Here is a 25,218-nt window from a genome sequence, read left to right as displayed (position 1 = left end):
ACACATCTTCATCAACATCATCACACATCTTCATCAACATCATCACACACCTTCATCAACATCACACATCTTCATCAACATCATCACACATCTTCATCAACATCACACCATTTTCATCAACATCATCACACATCTTCATCAACATCATCACAGATCTTCATCAACATTGTGACACATCTTCATCAACATCATCACACACCTTCATTAGCACTATCTGATATCTTCATTAACACTCATACCAACATGGTTATGAAGACTTACATAAACTGGTAACATCAACATGACAACACTATCATTCAGTATTAGAGGGACTTGATGGGGTGTACTGCTTTGTGCAATACAACTAAAGCAAAATATCATAACTGTAAAATATGCCACTGTTTTATCATAAAAGAGAAACATAAAAAGTCAATAATAATTGTTCTGCATAAATTTAAATTTCCAAACTAAAAATCATACAGTTTAGAAACCTTTAATATTTTCTGACTGAATGAGATTGGAAAATACTGGCTTTGGGCCATTTTTACTGATGAAGCTGAAAAAAGAATGACTAATGACTAAACAAGCTAATGCCGTTTATGTCAATTAGTGGGGGTGGTGAGAACTGACATTTCAATAGCTGATCAGCTGCTTGCAAACAGTGTGCGGGGGCCACTACAAGACACAGGATAATATGACTTGACAGAACATGTGACAACAATCAACTGCTAAAAATCAATAACATACAAAATGTGCAACATGTGTTATCATCCCATAAGAATTATCCGTCATGTTCATAACCAATGATTCCCCAGCACTGATCAGTCAAGTTGGTCAAATACACAGCTGTCCCAGTACCAGCATGGATTCTTCAACTACCCTCGGTAATATCAAAATACCAGCATGGATTCTTCAACTACACTCGGTAATGTCCCAGTACCAGCATGGATTCTTCAACTACCCTCGGTAATATCAAAATACCAGCATGGATTCTTCAACCACACTCGGTAATGTCAAAAGTACCTGCATGGATTCTTCAACTACACTCGGTAATGTCAAAATACCAGCATGGATTCTTCAACTACACCTCGGTAATGTCAAAATACCTGCATGGATTCTTCAACTACACTTCAAAATACCAGCATGGATTCTTCAACTGTCAAAATACCTGCATGGATTCTTCAACTACACATAGCAGTCCCAATACCTGCATACACTCGGTAATGTCAAAATACCAGCATGGATTCTTCAACTACACTTGGTAATGTCAAAATACCAGCATGGATTCTTCAACTACACTTGGTAATGTCAAAATACCAGCATGGATTCTTCAACTACACATAGCAGTCCCAATACCTGCATGGATTCTTCAACTACACTCGGTAATGTCAAAATACCTGCATGGATTCTTCAACTACACTTATTAATGTCAAAATACCTGCATGGATTCTTCAACTACACTCGGTAATGTCAAAATACCAGCATGGATTCTTCAACTACACATAGCAGTCCCAATACCTGCATTGATTCTTCAACCACACTCGGTAATGTCAAAATACCTGCATGGATTCTTCAACTACACTTGGTAATGTCAAAATACCTGCATGGATTCTTCAACTACACTCGGTAATGTCAAAATACCTGCATGGATTCTTCAACTACACTCGGTAATGTCAAAATACCAGCATGGATTCTTCAACTACACTTTGTAATATCAAAATACCAGTATGGATTCTTCAACTACACATAGCAGTCCCAATACCTGCATGGATTCTTCAACTACACTTGGTAATATCAAAATACCAGCATGGATTCTTCAACTACACACAGCTGTCCCAATACCAGCATGGATTCTTCAACTACACCCCCTAATGTCCCAATACCAGCATGGATTCTTCAACTACACTCGGTAATGATGACAATCATTACACATATATTTCTCCAAAGCAGTTCATGACTTCATTTACTGGAAATAAGTGTCACTCCTCTCAAGTATACAGGGAGTCTGGATGTTCCAACTTACCAGTAACTGCTTTTCGCAGGAAAATTAGCATGACTAGAACAATGAGTTTTGTACAAATGCTTTTAATTTTGAGGTATTTGATTTGAATATTTCTGTATAATAGTTCCAGCAGTAAGCATCAAAGCTTCCTGTCTTCGCTGGTCCTCTCTGAAATGTAATACAAATTAACTCCACCAGGGTCTACAATAACAAAGCTTTGAGGTACAGATAAGCTGCGTATTTGAGTAAATTCCGCAAATATTTATGTGAAAACCCAATTCCTATTTAGTCTATTGCGTACAAGTACGCTTGATTTTTTGTAAATACTCAATAAATTTGATCTTACATGCGTGCACACAAAAAAGTAAAATGTTAGCTTGTGTATCGGTGAATTAGTTCCTGTTACCAAACCAACTAGAATTTGGAGTAAGCAGACCCAGGTGCTACAGATGGAGGTTACTGAGGTTAGATAAAATAACTGGATATTTTGAGAAGTTCTATTTCAGCACATGAACCTGGCAACTTGAAGTCTTTCTCATCGTTTCTCATATAAATAACAAAAATGTAAACCAACATTTAAACTTCATTATATTTTTACAATTAATGGAAAATGGCAAAATATCCAATTGAGTTTGAGTGAGGTGGGTACAATTTATTTGGTTACTCAAAGGAAAATCAGGATACCCAACTGAGATGAACACAAGTGAGTACATAACTCAATGACCCAAAAAGTTATCGGTAGCTCTGAAAGCCTAAATGTAACAGCCACTGAGCAGGTCTAAGTATACCCCTGGTGTTTGTCTGGTCCCTGTATACAACCAACAGGCTGTCAGTGCCTACTGGCTGGTGCTAGAGGCCTGATGCATGCTGAAGGCCATTTACCGATATCATCAAACTAATTAACATACAGATAATCAAACTAATTAACATCTGGTAAAAATCAGCCAATCAGTGTGAAGTAAAGTTATATTACCTGAAGAGAATAACATAACTAAAACTGTTTTCTGAATACTGACAAGGTATTTGTTCTGTGAGTGAGTTAGGTGTAGGGCAGCTGTGAACACGGTTTGAGTTACATCACTGAGTGTCAGCTTGAAGAGGTAATACAGGTGTTGAACAGCTGGTAACACCACGGCATGACTACGGTGCTGATACAGCTACAAATATAATCATTGTCATACTAACCCACCAGCATATGGTTTCAGTGAGTAAGTGAGTTTAGTTTTATGCCGAACTCAGCAATATTCCAGCTATATGGCGGCGGTCTGTAAATAATCGAGTCTGGACCAGACAATCCAGTGATCAACAGCATGAGCATCGATCTGCGCAATTGGGAACCGATGACGTGTCAACCAAGCCAGCGAGCCTGACCACCCGATCCGGTTAGTAGCCTCTTACGACAAGCATGGGTTACTGAAGGTTCATTCTAACCCGGACCTTCACGGGTCATATGGTTTCAGAGCAGCACCTTAGTGAACTCGGCCACCAATGCCAGGGGCTCCTAGGTGAAAGTTTCTAACACTTATTTGGTAATGAGAACTCACCTTCTTGAGGTATGTATCCTCCCCTGTGATGGAGGACAGATAGGCAAATTCCAGATGTAGAGATCCAAACTCAGCCAGGATGGAGCAGCCTCCAGAGGCCCAACCCCAGTTCCGACTGCTACCACTGTTAGCATTCACAATTGTTTTCATACATACATTAATTCAGGATAAACTTCATTTTGTGAATAACATCATATCTAACAATATACAATCATGAATATTATACATTCACAGTGAAACAACAATTCATACATATATTTGTTCATCTTGAAAATCATATGTTGAAAATCATCTTGAAAGCTATGAAACAAGTCAAAACAAAAGCTTCGTTTTTTAACCTTCTGATTAAACAGACAGGTGACATGAAATGGGGTCTGGCGCTGCATTCAAGGCTGTTGCACTTCTATAGCAACATCAGTGCAGACAAGTCAGGATCAGATTAAAAGTGCTACCTCAATGAAATTCAGTTCAGCAGTTCCCCAGGCAGACCTCACTCAAACACATTATACTCTGAGCAAACCTGTCCTTGTTTCTCTAGCCAAATGACAAGCACCAGCCAGGGTAATGACAAGTACCATATTTCAAAATACTTTAGCATGATCCACTTTCTGCTCTTCAGGCAGATTCTCTATCCACTGCACCATTTTAGGTTATTCATACAGAAATAGGCCAAATGCACTAACGTTTTGATGTTCACCATGGACTGTGGGATGCCCGATGGGGTGTTGAAGGCTGGGAGGAGCTTGTCAGCAATTTGTTTCGCCTTGTCCTTGAACATCTGAAAATATACACCTTCTCATTACTACAGGTGGAACAATGCCTCATGCTAACAGTCAATGACTCGTGGTAACACACAATGACTCGTGGTAACACACAATGACTCGTGGTAACACACAATGACTCGTGGTAACGCTCAATGACTCGTGGTAACACACAATGACTCGTGGTAACGCTCAATGACTCGTGGTAATGCACAATGACTCGTGGTAACACAATGACTCATGGTAACACACAATGACTTCGACTCGTGACTCGGTAATGCAATGACTCGTGGTAACACACAATGACTCGTGGTAACACACAATGACTCGTGGTAAGCATAAATGACTCGTGACTCATGTAACAATGACTCGTGGTAACGCACAATGACTCATGGTAACACAACTCACAATGACTCATGGTAACACAATGACTCGTGGTAACACACAATGACTCATGGTAACACAATGACTCGCGGTAACACAATAAATGACTTCGTGGTAACGAATGACTCATGGTAATGACTGACTTGTGGTAACGCGACAATGACTTCGTGGTGAATGACTCGTGGTAACGCACAATGACTCATGGTAGCGCAATGACTTGTGGTAACTGAATGCACAATGACTTGTGGTAATGCACAATGACTTCGTGGTAACACACAATGACTTCGTGGTAACACACAATGACTCATGGTAACACACAATGACTCATGGTAACACACGACTCACGGTAACACACAATGACACATGACTCGTGGTAACGCACAATGACTCGTGGTAACGCACAATGACTCATGGTAATGCACAATGACTCGTGGTAACGCACAATGACTCATGGTAACGCACAATGACTCGTGGTAATGCACAATGACTCATGGTAACACACAATGACTCGTGGTAATGCACAATGACTTGTGGTAACGCACAATGACTCGTGGTAACACACAATGACTCGTGGTAACACACAATGACTCGTGGTAACACACAATGACTCATGGAAACACACAATGACTCATGGTAACACACGACTCACGGTAACACACAATGACTTTGACTCGTGGTAACAAACTATGACTCGTGGTTACACACAATGACTCTTAAATCATAGCCTTGATACAATTGTGCTAAAGTTGGCAAGGGCACTAGAACTTATATGGTTATTGTAAAGTTGCTTGGAGAGAAGTGCCTGAGATTAATAGCAAATGAGATTTATTTGTGGTTGTGGTCTCAGAGGTATTTATTCTGCTTCACCATGCCAAGATGCAGGAAGCATAATCCGGAAAATATCAAAACTATTCACACACAGCACTTCCCACATACCACTTTGCTTGTTTGTGAAACAAGGAACATTAGTAAATCTGATAATCATGGTGCAAGCAGAAACACAGGCCCCATGTAGAGGCAATCATGCTATAATTAAACATGATTAACTCAGTTGAATATTACACATGCAGTCAAGTCAATAGAAATAAGCAGATCAACAGTTTGTACCAGATACACAAATGGTCATATACCCCCCCTTGATGTATTCAAATGTATCCCAAATGTATAACCACATGTGTCCTAGATGTATACCACATGTGTGCTAGATGTATACCACGTGTGTCCTAGATGCAAACCACGTGTATCCTAGATGAATCCCACATGTATCCCACATGTGTCCTAGATGTATCCCACATGTGTCCTAGATGTATACCACATATCCCACATGTGTCCTAGATGTATCCCACATGTGTCTTAGATGTATACCACATGTGTCCTAGATGAATCCCACGTGTGTCCTAGATGCAAACCAGGTGTGTCCTAGATGCAAACCACGTGTATCCTAGATGCAAACCACGTGTATCCTAGATATATTCCACGTGTCCTAGATGTATACCATATGTGTCCCATGTATACAACATGTATCCTAGATGTATCCCACATGTGTCCTAGATGTATACCACATGTGTCCTAGATGTATACCATGTGTCCTAGATGTATCCCACATATGTCCTAGATGTATCCCACACGTATCCTAGATGCAGAGCTCCAGATAAGATTTAGCTAATGTGGGTACTGTACTCACTGTATTTTTTTTGAATGGGTATTATGAATTTTGAGTGGGTATTTCATTTTCCGTTACCCACTGCTTTCAAATATGTGTGTATTTCAGTCACTTTACTCACCTAAGTATTACGTCATTGAGTAAGTTTACTAAGCAGGTATGTTCTGCCTTATGTCATACCTAATCAAAACCAACTTAAATATAATGCAAATGATTTCATAAAAAATCACTCATCCTATACTGACAGTACAACACTTGTCCTATACTAACAGTACACCATGATAGCAATCGATGTCTTTTCATTACGCAAGCAAAATTTGTGATGTCACTAGTTTTTCTTTATATGGTTTCTTTAAAATGCCACTATCCAATGTAGATTGAATGAAGAAAATACTCGAACGGAAAGTACTGGCAATGGCATTGATGCAGAGGCCCAGATAAGCTGGGTTTTTGTTTCAAATCCACTATTTTCTCTTCACAAAATATTTGTTAGAAAATTTCCAATTACACATTGAAAATAATTGTTGTGTACCAATTCGGCATTTAAAATGTTAGATAAAAATCGCAAAAAGTTTAAAACAAATGCGTACGGAATATATTATAAAAATCGCTTGCGTAATGAAAAAGACATCGATTGCTATCAAGTTGTACTGTCAGTATAGGATGAGTGATTTCTTATGAAATCATTTCCATTATATTTAAGTTGGTTTTGCTTCGGTATGACATAAGGCGGAACATACCTGCTTAGTAAACTTACTCAATGACATAATACTTAGGTGAGTAAATGACTGAAATATGTGAAATATGTGAAATACACACAAATTTGAAAGCAGTGGGTAACGGAAAATGAAATACCCACTCAAAATTCATAATACCCACTCAAAAAAAATACAGTGGGTACAGTACCCAGATTAGCTAAATCTTATCTGGAGCTCTGGCATTGATGATTAACAGATTTGTTGTTAACTTGTTGTTCAGTTTTGAAATTTTCATTTTCATATGGAAGTTTGTGAAGGATATCATCTCAGTTTCCTTTTTGTGGTGATTGATGAGTGCTGACTAGTGATGAGTGCTGACTAGTGATGAGTGCTGACTAGTGATGAGTGCTGACTAGTGATGAGTGCTGACTAGTGATGAGTGCTGACTAGTGATGAGTGCTGACTAGTGACTAGTGATGAGTGCTGACTAGTGATGAGTGCTGACTAGTGATGAGTGCTGACTAGTGACTAGTGATGAGTGCTGACTAGTGATGAGTGCTGACTAGTGATGAGTATTTGCAAACTAAAACTTGCACTCCTAGTAATTTAATACCTGAATAATGCTGAATTCAAGAATCTCATTGCTCAGACGTGAATCTTGTAATATTTCTAGTCAATGTGATTTTTGTGACGTCATTTTTTGATATTGCCAAATTATGTAAGCTTAATGTTGTTGACTTATTGGAATTAACAAGATTGTTTATTTTGTTCATAATGTTTGAGTTGTTGAACTTGGCAGTGAGCTCAGTTTTGAAGTTTTCAGATTTCATCTTGTGGAAGTTTCCTGTTGTGATGACTGAAATTCCCAGAAAAGTGTAAAACACTTTTGTATTTTTCATACTTGTTTATTATAGTTATGACATTACTTCATGGTCCAAATCATTCAAAATCATTAAACAAGACAATTGGATTCATTAGTTAGTAGTTAGTTACTGCAGCATGGTATACCCTGGTAAATACCGTGGTACTTGAACAAAAACCGTGGTATACCGTGGTACTGAAATTTTTTTGGGTACCCAACCCTAGATGCAACCCACGTGTATCCTTGATGTATACAACGTGTCCTAGATGTATACCACATGTGTCCTAGATGCATCCCACGCATATCCTAGATGTATCCCACGAGTCCTAGATGTATCCTACATGTGTCCTAGATGTATACCACATGTGTCCTAGATGTATACCATGTGTCCTAGATGTATACCACATGTGTCCTAGATGTATCCCACATGTACTGTAGGTGTATGGCATATGTATCTCCGATGTATTCCCAATATATGAGGATGCATGCCACATGCATCCTTGATGTATCTCAGATCCTCAATGCAGGGCTCCAGATAAGGGCCGTATCGGCGTATGTACGGATAAAAAATATGCATGATACGGTAGGAAATAATTTAACAAACCTAGCAATGGTGTATGGTCTTAGAATCATTTACAGACGTATTTATCTGAAAAAAGTATTGTTTTATTGTTTATTGACCTGTTTGCAAAAGACTAGCAGTGTTGTGGTGCACATATGAAACGAAACACAAAGTTACTGATATGCCACTAAAAGAGTTACCTGCCCCTAGGTGACTAGACGTGAGTGTCAGCGCTCTCCGATTAGAATGTCTAAAGGTTGAATTAAAATTGCTTTTCGACATTATGGCGACATGAGCATGTAACAAAGTGAAATACAGAGCATCAGCAAACCTCATATTCCACAAAATGGTTACCATTGATGTCTACAGAGCAAGAATTGGACTGTTCAAGCAACCTAGAGGCACCCGACAAGTAACACTCGAAAAACATGGCGAGTATTCACCAACAGTTGTCGGATCTGATTTACACTTCAGACTTTTCTTATGTGTAACGTTATTTTCATTGCATCTAGGATTGAGTTTTGCTCTTATTTCCACTTGCGAAAATTTGGATTTATATTCATATTTACCACAAGAACATATTTATGAAGTTTGTGTTGTCAGTGACGATCGCCAGGAGATACTGAATGGTCAGCTTGGCCAGTTCACTCTCAGGGGCGCTGGACCATTGTCTACTCGGTGGTAACCCTGTGCCGCTGGGGTTGTTCATCATAGGATTCTTTGTTCTAACGACATCGAGATGAATCCGGGCCTGTCAGCGCTGAAGAAGTCAAAGGAAACTCTATTGAAGGAAGTGCGTAGCATAAAACATGAACTTGGAAATCAGATCACCACACTTTCTACCGAAGTCCGAGACCTGAGTAAACGCTTGATAACCTGGAAATGAAGTTATGTAATCTTGAAAGCGACCTGGACAACGTCGTCATAACCAAGAAGTCATGAACGAGGGCGTCAGCCTGGTAGCGGAGAGGATGGACAGCATGGAGCAGAAGGTCACCCAGTTCAACAGTGAGCTCGACAAGCTGGAGGCCTTCAGCAGGCGGGATAACGTCATCATCTACAGCGTGGCGGAGGAGAGGCACGAGTCCTATACCGACTGTAAATCCAAAGTGATCGATGTCTTGAATGAAAATGTAAAGACTAAAACATGGAATAATAATGATGTCGCCCGTGCCCATCGACTTCGGCTCCCGTAGTGATGGTTCAAAACCAAGACCGCTCATTGCCAAGTTACGTTTTAGTGAGGATAAGGTTGATATTTTGAAATCTCGAGCAGCACTGAAGAGTAACGACTACGGCGTATCCAGTGATCTCACTGTCAGACAACGTGAACAGCTGAAGGGCCTTGAAGGAAAGGGGACTGATAGGATATTTCAAATATGGAAAGCTAATTACAAGGCCACGCGATGAAGAAACTCCACGAAAGCGGAGACACCGAGAGAACGAGACCACCAACGAGAAGTAAGTCTCAGCGCGATGGACAGAAGAGGAGGTAGCAATCAGGCCAGGCCCCAGATCCCTTCACTGAGGAACTACTGAACATGGACACCGGTAAAACTAATCATGCGACTTTCTTATCTTGGAACATTCATGGACTATTGAAGAAACTTGATGACAGTGATTTTATTGATTATCTTTATTCATTTCACGTTGTATGTTTGCTGGAAACGTTCATAACAGATTTCATGAATCTAAACTGGTTAACAGGATACCAATTGTTTTTCGCCCCCAGCAGCTAAGCTGTCCACATCTGGCAGACACTCAGGTGGCGTGTGTGTATGTGTGAGACAGGACATTGCAAACAAATGTGTTGAACTGAAGACTGAAATCAACAATTTTGTGTGTTTGAAATTCCATAGATTTGTATTTAATCTACCAAATGACTTATTTCTTGTTTGTATATATGTTCCCCTGTGAATTCTACATTTCTGACCGAAGTACTGATACAAGATGTCTCATTGAAAGACTGGAGTCGTTTTTATTAGACAACTGGTCTGATATGTCTACTTCGCATGTACTGCTATGTGGCGATTTTAATGCTCGTACTAGTAATGAAAATAATCCTATTTGCGAAGATCGGGATGAATTTGGTAATGATGATATCTATACAGATGTAGATAATGCTCCTGTTGACCAGCGTGTGTCACATGACAGTATCGTTAACAGATTTGGTGTGTACTACTGAATCTGTGTTATGTGTGTCGCTTGTTCATAATGAGCGGTAGAGTAGAAGGAGACAGAGGTGGAGAGTTTACATTTGTTGGAGCAAATGGCTCAAGTGTCGTTGATTATTTTCTTGCATCTGCTGATTTGTTTGAGTTAAGTAGAAAAGTTAAATGTTGGCGATAGACCTGATTCTGACCATTTTCCTCTGGAGTTGTCGTTCAGGTTTCCTTGTACATACCGGTCTAACCGGACAGTTGATTGTGCTAAGACTCCTAGTTTTAGTAAATTTGTATGGGATGCTTCTAAGCAGAATGAATTTATAAGTTCTCTCAAAGCAAGTTTGGATGCCAATAATGAGTCAATATTTAGTAAATTGGAGACTTCTCTTGAAGAGGGCATAGACAATTTCATAAAGTATATATTAGATTCAGCATCTTGTATGAGGAGACAGTTTAGACAAGGTGATCTAAATCGTAAACTTAAATTTAACAAGGAGTGTACTGTAGCTAGATCGAATCACGGAAGGCTCTTAGGCGGTTTAGGCGTTGTCGCACTGAGCAGAATCGTAGGAGCGATTGTAAAATTAGAAATAAGTATAAGAGTTCCTGTAGAGCTTTTAAGCGTGGAGTGCAAAACTCAAGGCTATGTCGACTAGATAGTACCCTCCACAGTCCTAGGCTGTTTTGGCAAAATATTCGCACCCTACAAAGAGGCTCCCCATTATCAAGTATATCACAAACAGAATGGTTTTGCCACTTCAGGGACTTGTTGTCTAAGGACGATATTATCTATGATGTACATGATCAGTGTTCCCGTTCTCCGGTAATTACCGGATTTTTACCGATAAAAATTGTGAAGATCCGGTATTTTCAACTGCCGTCGGTAGCTGCCGCCGGTAAATTTTGTATTGCTTAAAGTTGCCATTTATCGGCAGATTTAATAAACTTGCAGATAACATCTTTGTTTATTCTTTGTTCTCTTCAGATCATTATCCAAACGTATATTGAAAACTAGGGTGGCAATCCCACATCTAAATATAGACTATATAGTTTTTCACAGTTGTAAGAAGCGATTTTATTGGATAAAGATTGGTTTCTAATGGCGCTTTTTAAGCCACAGTCTGCTATAAGGGTCGTAATTGGTCAAAATCTGACCGTGACCTAAAGCAGCCAATCATATTACGGCAATGGATTCCGTCCTCGTGAAACCAAAACTTTTAGATTTAGACAGAAGTTTTGGGTAAAATAATGCTATTCTGAACATATTAAGGAAGAAATCGCTACCTATACGTAAATTATGGAACTTTTTGGACGTATCGTGCTAGGTTATGACCTGTGACAAATATGCTTCATGTATATATTTTAGCATTAAACATCGTGTCCGTGCTGAAGATTGAGGCGCGAGCCGAGATGTCAGTTGTCAGTGACTTGACTTACATTACATGATCGCACAAAAACATGGAAAATAGTAATTTTATATGTACAACTTTTATGAATGTTGTTGATTTTATTCATTAGTTTATTCAATTTATTTAATGAATTCCTCGAAACATGGTTACTTTGCTCTTTGACAATGTTATTGTGGACCCGCTGCGGAAGCATGTGTCCGAGAATCGTTGTTTTCAACTCGTGAAATGCAGGTTGAAATTCACCACAGGTATATAAACACTAATTATTTGCACATTTCACAGTCATTTAGATAGCGAATGACATTCTGAACACATTTATCGAATTTAGTTGGACCGCTTTCATTTCCTGATTGTGACAAAATACGAGACGAACGGCTATATATGCCAAATGGCGAATACTTTTGTCAGGTCTAATGAGCATTCTCGAAAAACAAGCAACTCGTACGGCAGACTTTTCAACACATTTACGTACAGTATATCGTTGCGATTACTGATTAATTTGTCTCTCCGGATAAAAACTAGTTCAGCCGGAATTTTCAGACCCCGTCGGCATAAGCCGCCGGTAATTCTCAAAACCACCGGGAACACTGCATGATGACACAATAGATACAGATAATGGATGTGACGAGTTTAGTGATGTTGATAAGTTTCTACTTGAGTCTCCTATTACAGAATTAGAAATAGTTGATGCTGTATCTCGCCTTAAAGTTAGAAAGTCTGCTGGTGTGGATGGTGTTATTTCAGAGATGATAAAAACTGCCTTGCCTGAGATAATGCCGTTTCTAGTTAAAAGCTTTAATTGGATATTTGATTCTAGATGTTTTCCGTCTGAATGGGCTAAATCAATAATTGTTCCATTATTTAAGAATGGAAACATAAATAACCCTAACAATTATCGGGGCATATCTCTGACAAGTGTTGTTGGTAAAACATTTGTATCTATTATCAACAATAGGCTAACACAGTGGTCAAATATGAGGGACTTGATCCCAGATTCACAAGCTGGATTTAGAAAGGAATACTCAACCTTTGATCATATTTTTTACTGTATACTCAGTAATTGAGCCGATGTTTAGCTTTTAGTAAAAGAAAATTGTATGTAGCCTTTGTTGATTTTAGAAAGGCTTTTGATTCTGTTGACAGAGATAAACTGTGGAAATGTCTTAGAAATAGGGTCTTAAAGGGAAAATGTTTGATATTATCAGGTCAATGTATTCAAATGTAAAGTCTTGTGTTCGATGTGATGATGCTTTCAGTGACTATTTTGATTGTCCTACTGGTGTACGACAAGGCTGTGTTCTAAGCCCCATACTTTTCTCATTCTTTATCAACGAACTATATTTTGACGTTATACAATCTGGCAGACATGGCATCCAATTATTTCCTGATCTTGTTGAACTTTTATTTTACTTTTGCCGACGATGTGATCCTTATGTCAAGTACTGTTATTGGCCTTCAGAGACAAATTGATACACTTTCATCTTATTCAGATAACTGGCGACTTGATGTTAATCTTGAAAAGACCAAAATTGTTGTTTTTCGTAAGGGTGGTCCAGCGGCAGCTACAGAAAAGTAGTACTTTAAATGTGAACGTATGACTGTTGTTAACGAATATAAATATCTAGGGATACTGTTTACACATACACTAAATCTGAACAAATCCATTATTAATTTGGCAATTAGAGGAAAAGGGCCCTACTTCAATTGCTCTCTGTTATACCAAAGTTGGGGGTTGTTGGTCCCAATATATTTTTCAAATTGTTTGATTCCCAAGTACAGCCTATTCTTCTTTATGGGTCTGAAATTTGGGGCAATAAGGAATTTTATGCCATTGAAAAGGTTCACCTTCTTGCATGTAAAAGGTTTTTAAATGTTGGGATGTCTACCCCTAATAATATGGTGTAATACGTGAATGTGGGAGATTTCCTTTGTACATAATTTCTTACTCTCGCTGTTTAAAGTACTGGTGTAAAGTAATAAATATGCCAGAACATCGTCTGCCCAAAAAAACCTACAATATGATTGTCCATCTTGATAATATTGGTAAAAATACTTGGGCAACCCGTATTCGTATTCTTTTGTTTAGAGATCTGGCTTTGGATTTGTTTGGCTATCCCAAACCCTGGGCGACGTTAATGCATTTATCAAACTCTTTCGTACCAGGGCTATTGATATCTTTAAACAAGACTGGCATTCATCTTTATATGAAAGTTCAAGATATGATTGCTATCGTGAGTTTAAATCTTTACTTGAACCTGAGTCGTATCTATACAACTTACGTGAGTAAAAAGCTTCAGAGTGTTTTTATGCGCCTGAGACTTGGCCTAAATGATTTATATATCAATCAAGGAAGATATTCATCTATTATAAAATCACAAAGGTTCTGTCCATTTTGTAATACTGTAGAGAATGAATTACACTTTCTATTTCTTTGTCCTGCATATAATGATTTAAGGCAACTGTATTTTCCGCAATGGCTACAATCAAATATTAATGCTACAAAACTGTATTCAATACTTTCATGTAAAGCATCCCTATTACAATATAAGGTAGCTCTATTTATTTATCACGCGCTTATATTGAGAAGAGATTCAATGTAACGTGTGTGTCGCATGTTGTATATGTTGTACATATCATACATATTTATTCTGTATATGGGCCTCTGGCCTTCATGCAATAAACTGATACAAATGTATACAACGTGTCCTAGATGTATACCACATGTGTCCTAGATGCATCCCACGCATATCCTAGATGTATCCCACGAGTCCTAGATGTATCCTACATGTGTCCTAGATGTATACCACATGTGTCCTAGATGTATCCCACATGTACTGTAGGTGTATGGCATATGTATCTCCGATGTATTCCCAATATATGAGGATGCATGCCACATGCATCCTTGATGTATCTCAGATCCTCAATGCAGGGCTCCAGATAAGGGCCGTATCGGCGTATGTACGGATAAAAAATATGCATGATACGGTAGGAAATAATTTAACAAACCTAGCAATGGTGTATGGTCTTAGAATCATTTACAGACGTATTTATCTGAAAAAAGTATTGTTTTATTGTTTATTGACCTGTTTGCAAAAGACTAGCAGTGTTGTGGTGCACATATGAAACGAAACACAAAGTTACTGATATGCCACTAAATTCCATTCAGTACTCTAAATGTACTCTTAATTAAGATTTTCCAGTACTCCTATATTGAAAAAATAAGGAGTACGTACTCCTGATGTTGAAAAATTATCTTGAGCCCTGCTCAATGTATGCTCAATGCTTCCCACATGTATCCTTGAAGTATTCATCTGAGGTTATTTGTGCCAAGTGAGTTTGTTCAGACTGCAACATTTCAGGATTAAGAAATGAACAGTGTTCTTCAACTACATGCACCCAGCCTGGGGTATGGACTAACCAGATTTCACCTTAGTGGGGGGAATCAATCTGCCCTATAACCAGTTTAACATTTAACAATAATATTTTCACAATTTATATTTAGGCGTCCCTTTGGTGTTCTAAAATAGAACATTACTACAACAAACCTGAATTTATCATAAACATACAGGCTTTGATGTTTACATTTATCCTCTCTCTTACAAAGGTACAAGAATTTGACTTATACCATTCCAGTGAGCTAATTCCAAACATGTTCTAGTATCAGAGAAGCCCCATCAACCCTGAACACTTCAGAAGATTTCCCACAGGACAAATGACAGATACTATAAACTCATGCTCAAGGTTAAATGTATGCGAAACTGATGCAGTGGTAATGTATCGCAGATAAGAAAAACACTATTGATTTTGTCTATGTGAGTGTGAAACTCTGACATCCCCCATGGAAGACGTGACACTGCAATCAATACTCAACCTGCCCCACCATATAGACTCACAGTCTGCCAGGAGGCCTGCCAGTGAGTGAGTGAGTGGGTAAGTGAGGGAGCGAGCATGGTTTACTACTATTCAAAAAAATATTCCAATAATTTCATGGTGACAGAGTGAGTGAGTGAATGAGTGTGTGTGCGAGCATGGCTTACTATTCAAAAAAATATTCCAATAATTTCATGGTGGCAGAGTAAGTGAGTGAGTTAGTTTTATGCCGCACTCAGCAATATTCCAGCTATATGGCGGCGGTCTGTAAATAATCGAGTCTGGACCAGACAATCCAGTGATCAACAACATGAGCATCGATCTGTACAATTGGGAACCAATGACATGTGTCAACCAAGTCAGCGAGCCTGACACCATCACCGGCAGAGTGAGGGATTGAGTATGGTACATATTGTATAAAGTAATAATCAAGTAATTTCATAGAAGAACATGTGTGAGTGGATAATACTGAATCACAGTGAGTGAGCCTGAGGAAGGAAAGGTAAATGACCCAGGTCATGTATCATACATGGACATACGGAGAGATCTTGGTTCATAACACAGCAAAAAACATTACACCATTCTGGTTTTGTGACATTTACTGGTAAACAACAAACAGTTCTAATTTCTGTGAGAAGTATTCTGATCAATTCTGTTTCACAATATTTAAAAAAAAAATTAATTTCACATCAACATTATTAACTTGACATTTCGTAAGGAAATATGTCTCAAATGTCTTTCAGTGTGAGAGACTTATCTCAGTTCCTTTTCTTATCAGTGAAAGAATAATCTCATCTTCCCAGATACCGCCTCTGTGAGTGCTACAGTTTGCCAGAACATTGGGCATAATTTTTAATGGCTATATACCTTTATGATTTGAAAGTGAAACTGTTTTATTTTGTGTCTTCTTCAAGTGACAATGACATACCACTGTACTCTTTGTACTGTGCTAAAATATTTTATTCCTGCCAGTAGGAGTGCTGTGTTTCTTGTAGCCTTGACTATGTTGAGCAAGCAAAGACAAGGCATTCCTCAACAGATTCAGTTACTATGTGTGGGTGACAAGACGTCACAGAAAAAGCCACATAAGGTTGTTGTTATGTGACATGTGACACCTCAACGGTCTTAGTTGTTCTCTCAAACTGAATAACAGAAGTGCTCACTATGAAATCATGAAGAATAAATCTGTGTCGTCAGCTACATTCTCCTTCACCAATTCATTTGTCATGTTATAAAAATACTCAGTATTATGATAGTTTCAGACCGAGGCATTTCTGCAAGGTGACACATTGAAATGGTGACAGGTCTTGACAATCTGGAGCAAACATAGTTTCACAATGGTTGCAAGATGGGCTAACTTGACCAAATTGTAAACGGTGCAGTCTGAAGAGGTCTTATCAGAATAAAAACATAAACTCGAGGTGCATGACACAACTAGATTAGCCTTATCAGGACAGACACAGCCACACCTTTTTAGCATCAAGTGATAAGCTGTGAACATACTTGCATTTCGCAGTTTGATCTTTTCAGGACACAACTGTGCATTAAGTAGAACTTCATTGTGGTGTCTCATTGTGGCACAAAACAAACCTGTCGTATTTTCAACTATGATATATAATTTAAATAATTAACTCATTACCTAGGTAATACAATGGTAAACAACAGAGCTCAGACCCTGTTACCATTGTTACAGTAAAGTTTTTCCAGGATAACTGAAGTCTGATGAGAAACAGAAGCATGATCTTACCGGGTCTCCTGACAGAGCGTAGGAAGCTAGTAGCCCACCCACAAACCGGATGTTGGTCTCGAACACAGATAATTCAGTAGACTGCAATAAAAAGCACATACATCATTTATTTATAGAGTAACAGAAAGAGAACAAGGCATCACAAAATCACTCTCACCAAGCTAACTCACATGCTGCCACATGATCATCATGCTCAATCACCCACCATGCTCCCTCACCCACCATGCTCAATCACCCACCATGCTCGCTCACCCACCATGCTCGCTCACCCACCATGCTCACTCACCCACCATGCTCACCCACCATGCTCACTCACCCACCATGCTCACCCACCATGCTCAATCACCCACCATGCTCACTCACCCACCATGCTCACTCACCCACCATGCTCACTCACCCACCATGCTCACTGCTCACCCACCATGCTCACTACACCCACCATGCTCTCTCACCATGCTCACACCATGCTCTCACCCACCATGCTCACCACTCACCCACCATGCTCACTCACCCACCATGCTCACTCACTCACCATGCTCAATCACCCACCATGCTCAATCACCCACCATGCTCACTCACCCACCATGCTCTCACCCACCATGCTCACTCACCCACCATGCTCACTCACCCATGCTCTCACTCACCCACCATGCTCACTCACCATGCTCACTGCACCCACCATGCTCACCATGCTCACTCACCCACCATGCTCTCACCATGCTCTCACCCACCATGCTCACTCACCCACCATGCTCACCACCCACCATGCTCACTCACCCACCATGCTCACTCACCCACCATGCTCACTCACCCACCATGCTCTACTCACCCACCATGCTCACCCACCATGCTCTTCATCTTGACCCACCATGCTCACTCACTCACCATGCCTCACTCACCCACCATGCTCACCACCATGCTCACTCACCCACCATGCTCACTCACCCACCATACCCACCCATGCTCACTCACCCACCATGCTCACTCACCCACCATGCTCACTCACCCACCATGCTCACTCACCCACCATGCTCACTCACCCACCATGCTCACTCACCACCATGCTCACTCACCCACCATGCTCACTCACCCACCATGCTCACCACCATGCTCACCACCCACCATGCTCACTCACTCACCATGCTCACCCACCATCTCACTCACCATGCATGCTCACTCACTCACCATGCTCACTCACCCACCATGCTCAATCACCCACCATGCTCACTCCATGCTCACTCACCCACCATGCTCACTCACCCACCATGCTCACTCACCCACCATGCTCACTCACTCACCATGCTCAATCACCCACCATGCTCACACCATGCTCACTCACCCACCATGCTCACTCACCCACCATGCTCAATCACCCACCATGCTCACTCACCCACCATGCTCACCACCCACCATGCTCTCCTCACTCACTCCACCATGCTTGCCGCTCACCCACCATGCTCACTCACCCACCATGCTCACTCACCCACCATGCTCACTCACCCACCATGCTCACTCACCCACCATGCTCCCTCACCCACCATGCTCCCTCACCCACCATGCTCGCTCACCCACCATGCTCGCTCACCCACCATGCTCGCTCACTCACCATGCTCACTTACCCACCATGCTCACTCACCCACCATGCTTGATCACCTACCATGCTCGCTCACCCACCATGCTCACTCACCCACCATGCTCGCTCACCCACCATGCTTGCTCATCCACCAGGCTCACTCACTCACCAGGCTCACCCACCCACCAGACTCACCCACGATGCCCATTCATTTACTAAGCTCATCCACCAGGCTCACTCACAGGAACAAACTCAACACAGCCAACTATAACACCTTAGATGACCGGGCCACCTGGTTCCACCTAGAACTTCACACAGATGATCTCAAGCTATTGAAGTGTTATGTTTATTGACACAATTAATATTTATCAGAAATCAGAACTTGTGATTTAATTTCATTGCCCTGATCACTGATTGTAAAAAAATATAGAATGAAGTCTGCTGAGTTGCCATGGTAACAAATGTAAGTTAAACAAGGTTAAATCATATCAGTCTCTTTCCTGAAGGCACAAGCTAGGTTTCCATGGTAATTACCATGACTACAGGAAACACATGGACTCAAGATGATGAGAATTACATCAACTGGTAATTGTGAAAGAACACGATTTTACCACAGCAAAATCCAGCAACACCATGCATTGATGGAAACTACAGGGGCTTATGAGATGCTATGACTGTGCTGCTATATCACTTGAACCTGTGGACTCCCACTGCAGTGCTTTACCCTGCCTTCCAAACATATCACCAGAACCTATACTTAACAGCCACAGAAGGGTCGTGTAAAGTTAGGAAATGTTACAGTGAACGATACTGTGTGGTTGGACAATTACTCCACCTGTATATTTATTTGACAAACATTTGATACAATGAATATCATTTAACCTCTTGGGATGCGACATTTTCATAACTGTACCCATTCTACAACTTCGAGCAGACTGGATGTACATTCCTGCATGTGTACAACCCTGTCTACAGTCTTCACACAAACATGACAAGGATCTCCTGACATCAGGGAGAGACATGTTTCTGTCTGGGATGCACACAGAGATGCATTAATGTGCCAATACTACCCATGCTAACTGTGCCAACAAGAAGTAGGGCCAGCCTTCACCTGTATGTACACCTGTAGGTTTCCCCATTTCCCTTCACTCAAACTGATTGTCCCTGGCCTTAATTAGTGAATCAAAATGAACAATACGTGTGCTCATAATCATATTGTCATCCACTGCCATGCTAGTTTAGTACTCCAGAAAATCATTTTAACAGTGCCATGTAGCATCATGAACTAAGATTAACCCCTTGTCAATATATCCTCATCACACATCTGGCACAGATGTTGTATTTCAACTAAATTCCAGGAAGTAAGGAAACTGATCAACCCTCACACAGAGTCCTCATCATCCATGTATGTAATGCAGCAGGTGTTGCTGGGCCTACACTGCATGGGAACTGACAGTCTGGCAAGGCATGTTTCACTGCTTCATGAATAGGGAGAATACTACACAGAATATACACACATGCTACATGGAATATAGTAGAAATATAATATTGTAACACAAACATGTTTTTATTTCAAATTTAGGGATCATGATGTGCTCCATTCCGGATTGCTTTCTACACAGGGTATATCAATATTGTTGGTCTTGAGGCTTGAAGAGGGGAATCTTCTTACACATGGGGTCACACTCTACGTGGCGATATACAGTAAATGCGTCCCCAGTCTACACCTGCTTCAGTCAATGATGTGATATACATGATAGGTGTCCAACCTGGTGTCTGTCCACATCCCAGCCTGACAGGTGTTGTTGCAACCAAATTGAACTTTCAAATGAACTGAACAAGGACCTTGGACATGATGTGCTTTAACCACATGGCTACCCCATCTCCCACAAAAAGACCCAAATCAGGACTTACCCCTTCAAAGTGGAAACTTGTGGCAATCCAGTCTCTGGCCTTCTTGAACTCTTCATTCATGCCCATCAAGTAAAGAGTGTCAATGGCGTCAACGATTGTTGCTCCCAGAGAAAGGGTTCCAAAGATGCTGGCAGTGTGACCTCGTTTTGAGATGGGTCGAAGTTCGTTTGCTCCCCAAGCATGCTTCTCATAGTTAGACCAGGCATGTCTCATCATCTACGTCACAACAACAAACAACGTAAACAACACGAACATACTGTATTGATGATGACAATGACTTTGAGATTCTATGTGCATATTTTGCAGGACGCTGTATTGGTAAACATGGCTAAAATCAGGTTGTGCATAAACAGACTGCACTGAGTGCTGTTTCCACAAACAGGCTAATAAATTTCACTTGACACAAATTCTGGACCATGTATAATCTATCAGTATACAAACTGAGTATACATACTTTCTTTTTGCATGATGTTCAAAGCAACATCCAGTTTATGTGCACGATGGATCAACAAACTTTCCTGTATACACATCAACCTAGCAAATCCCTCTTTGTCACTTAAATCAGCTGCTTTATTCTTGAGAGTGAAAAATAAAGATTGTTTATGTATGTTTATGACACCACGCAGATGTCTTGAAAGTTTTTACCATAATGCAGTCATTCAACAGAGTATTCAGTTCTACAACAATAAAAATGTCACAAAGTAAACAATCAAAAATGTCTTCCCTTTTCTACTGAGAAAACATGAAATCAGACAGTGTTAAACAAACTTATTGTCCACAAATGCCAACACTAAAAAAACAAGCTAATCATATTGATATACAAAAAGACAATTTCAGTACGTATCCCAGATCTAAGCCAGAAAAGCTGGTGTAAACTGGAAGTGGGACACTGTCTCAAATGTCATCCAGTTTTACTGAGGCAGGGGTGGAAATAACCCATTGCCCGACGTCCGTGTCCACTGTTTTTTTCTGTAGGGCAAGCAAATTTGTATATCACACTGTACCGTGTCCAGTTGACTTTCCAATGTTAATTATGTTGTTTAGTTAAAAAATCAACAAGAAAACGGTCGGTATAGTGGAAAAATTATCAGGGCAAGTGACTTTACATGTGCCACTGTACCGGAGTACACTAGCAATTTTAAAGTTATTTCCACCCCTGTGAGGATTCATTTTCATTCTGCATGAAGTAGGAGGTTGGAATAGCAAATTTATAACATTAAGTCCAGCATTATTAAGACAATAAAATTGACATGTTTAGACTAAATTAGAGCACTGAGACTTCCAGCCTGCCCTGTTGTATGAGGTTCCTCATGCTCTAGGTCACAAGGCAAGGGACAAAACACAACAAATTGACAAGCTGTTAACATGGTTAAGCTGAAGTTATATATTCTGTTGAGAGTCGTATCCCAATACACTACCGGCCTGATTCTTTCTTTATGAGACCCGTGAAGATCCGGGTTTGAATTCGTCTTCAGTAACCCATGCTTATCGTGAGAGGCGACTAACTGGATCGGGTGGTCAGGCTCACTGACTTGGTTGACACATGTCATCAGTTCCCAATTGCATAGATGGATGCTCATGCTGTCGATCACTGGATTGTCTGGTCCAGACTCGATTATTTACAGACCGCCTTCATATAGTGGAATATTGCTGAGTGAAGCGTTAAACAACAAACCAAAACAAATGTTTCTTTATGAAGGTGAAACAATCCCTTTATCATTTATGTTTCAAATTTCAGAGATCGAAGTAGGCATATTGTAAGGCACTGTGAATGTTCTGCTATCACCAAACACTTGGGAAAATTGGGAAATACTAGAGAATATGAATCAGCATGGTATGCTACTTGTCATTTTAGAGTATCATGGTACACAGGTTGTAAATCAATGTATTGTATCATGGGCCTTGTATCCGGATACAATAATGTATCCTCATATCACAACAGGTTTAACCCACCATATTTAGTTAACTTACTCTTCATGAGGAATGGTTCTGATAACATGTTTATGATAGTGACAGAAATCATGTCATCTAACCACCTCACCTTCCTCATGATGTGCTGTGATCTAGAGACCGTCAGCTCATTCTAAAGGCCTAATCTCTGCAGTGTGTTTACATTAATCCTTAGTATGTAAACATCCATGACACTCTTTACATTAACTTTACCTACTGTGTTAAGATCAATTAACACTATCAGCCTGTAAGTTAACAGCATAAACATAAATACTCATGTATATAAATATATAAATGCTTTACCCACAGTACTGTACATCACTTGTTTGATATTAGCATATTGACATAAAACATGTAACAGTAAAAACTAACACAGCCTAATCACCAGATCCACCAAGTCTCATCTTCCCTAAACACAGTCTGTTAGGGACAAATTATTATAATAATAAGGGGTGTGGTGGGCGAGCTGGCTAAGGCGCCAGGCTAGTGATCCAGCGAGGGGTGAGGTGTCGGGATCGAGCCCACCTGTGACCGGGTGTAAAAACCTTGAAGTCAAATTTGTGTGCAGACTCTTTCAGTGTTGTCACAACCCCTAGTGTACAGTACACAAACCTGTGCACTTAAAAGAACCCACGAATCCATTGGTACATGACCAGATGGTGGCCACATGAATACGTGCAAACACCCAGTTGCGGGTACAGCAACGTGCAGTGAACTTGGACAAAATACTGTGACTATGTGTCCCAGTCCACCCAGCTGTGAATGGGTACCTCGTTAGGATGAGAAAGCCACAATAACTCGGTGCGCCTAGTGGCTGCAAGAGTTGCATACTCCCCAGGGAGTTGAGATTGATAATACGATGTGCCATTGAGACTGACATCCAATGATCGGGGAAAAAAATATCAGCGCCTTGAGTAAGCACTAGTTGCCTGTATATGTGCGCTATATAAGTATCATATAATAATATAATAATAATAATAACAAAAACTTCCGCCCATATCCTCCCTTCCAAGGAGTTCTGTATTTTGAATGTTGTAGCTCTAAAGATCGGTACTGTTTCATACATCTTCAAATACACACAATACTGACACACAATACTTTCAATCATATATTTATGTTTTGGTGAGATACTCGCAGAAGTCTTACCTTCTGTTCTAATCAAGAAAGCCCATGCCTAACTCTACCCCTTTGTAATATCAGTTGAAAACGAAATTCAGTATCCATATGGGAACTGACCAAGCACATATGATAAACTTTACAAAAACCTACCTCCTTCACTTTCTCTCTCCTCATCTTGTTTTCCTCATCATCATGAGAGCCCCCTGCTGCTGCATCAGGTAAAGCATGGCCTTCATGCTCCTTTTTAACTTCAAGCTGTTTCTTTATTTCTTCTTGCTTTGCCAATTGTTCTTCTTCTTTCTTCTTCATCAAGATTACATTTTTTTCTTCTTGAATTTTGTCTTTCATGTCTTGAGCTTCCCCGGGTTTCACATTTAGCCTATCACCGAGTGCTTCATTCAGTTTCTGCTGTTCCCATGCAACATCGATTTTTTTCCGAAGTTCCGCCTTGTCAACTATCTTGTGAGGATCGATCATATCACCATGCCTCAAAACTTTCGCCCCAACAAGAGGGTGACCATCAGCCCCCAGTTCGGCCTGTGGGAAAAATATGACGTTTCCAGCTTCTTGGATATGTTTTCTCATTTCGTCCATTGTAACCCGGTCCCGGAGATCTGGTAAAAGGAAAAATGCCCCAAAACATACTATCCCAAATGTTAAAAACACTAGTAATATTATGTATTTCTCTCTTAAACGCAGTGTTTTACGTCCTTGCGGTACAGGCACACCATTTACATAGCGTTGATAGGTGGGAAGAACACTACCCGCTGCCATGTTGTCGTCTTCGTTCAGGCCCGCAGCTAATGTTGTCGTGTATTGGTCGAAATTTCTAAAGGGGAGGTAATTGCTTTCAAACGCTCTCGAGAGACTACACGTACGAACGCCCGATAACTCGGTGACCCAAATACTGTCAAGAAGCATCGCTGCCTTCAGAAGCTGAAAAGGCACCGGCTCGCGCGTTTATATACCATGGATTTGCAAACTGTGAAGTAATTGTTTTCATAGACAATCCCGAT

General features: G+C 40.3%; 1 protein-coding gene across 3 annotated transcripts in view; it reads right to left on the bottom strand.

The window, feature by feature from the left end:
- Nucleotides 1–25,008, bottom strand: part of LOC124263721 (mannosyl-oligosaccharide 1,2-alpha-mannosidase IA-like) — a 33,131-nt gene extending 8,123 nt beyond the window's left edge. For all 3 annotated transcript variants that reach the window (XR_006894919.1, XR_006894920.1, XM_046698386.1), the window contains exons 1-5: nt 24,353–25,008; nt 21,134–21,349; nt 17,647–17,727; nt 4,209–4,303; nt 3,526–3,649 (exon numbers count right to left, since the gene is read on the bottom strand). Coding sequence is in view for 1 of the 3 variants with exons in the window: in XM_046698386.1 (XP_046554342.1) it covers nt 3,526–3,649; nt 4,209–4,303; nt 17,647–17,727; nt 21,134–21,349; nt 24,353–24,976 (1,140 nt within the window). In the remaining 2 variants the exon portion in view is untranslated. The remainder of the gene's footprint in view (nt 1–3,525; nt 3,650–4,208; nt 4,304–17,646; nt 17,728–21,133; nt 21,350–24,352) is intronic.
- Between the last annotated feature and the right edge of the window lie 210 nt (nt 25,009–25,218).

This window comes from Haliotis rubra, unplaced genomic scaffold (genome assembly GCF_003918875.1).
Source record: "Haliotis rubra isolate DU_JTF1 unplaced genomic scaffold, ASM391887v1 Scf897, whole genome shotgun sequence".
NCBI classification, from domain to species: Eukaryota; Metazoa; Mollusca; class Gastropoda; order Lepetellida; family Haliotidae; genus Haliotis; species Haliotis rubra.
This window is presented reverse-complemented; position numbering and strand designations above follow the sequence as displayed.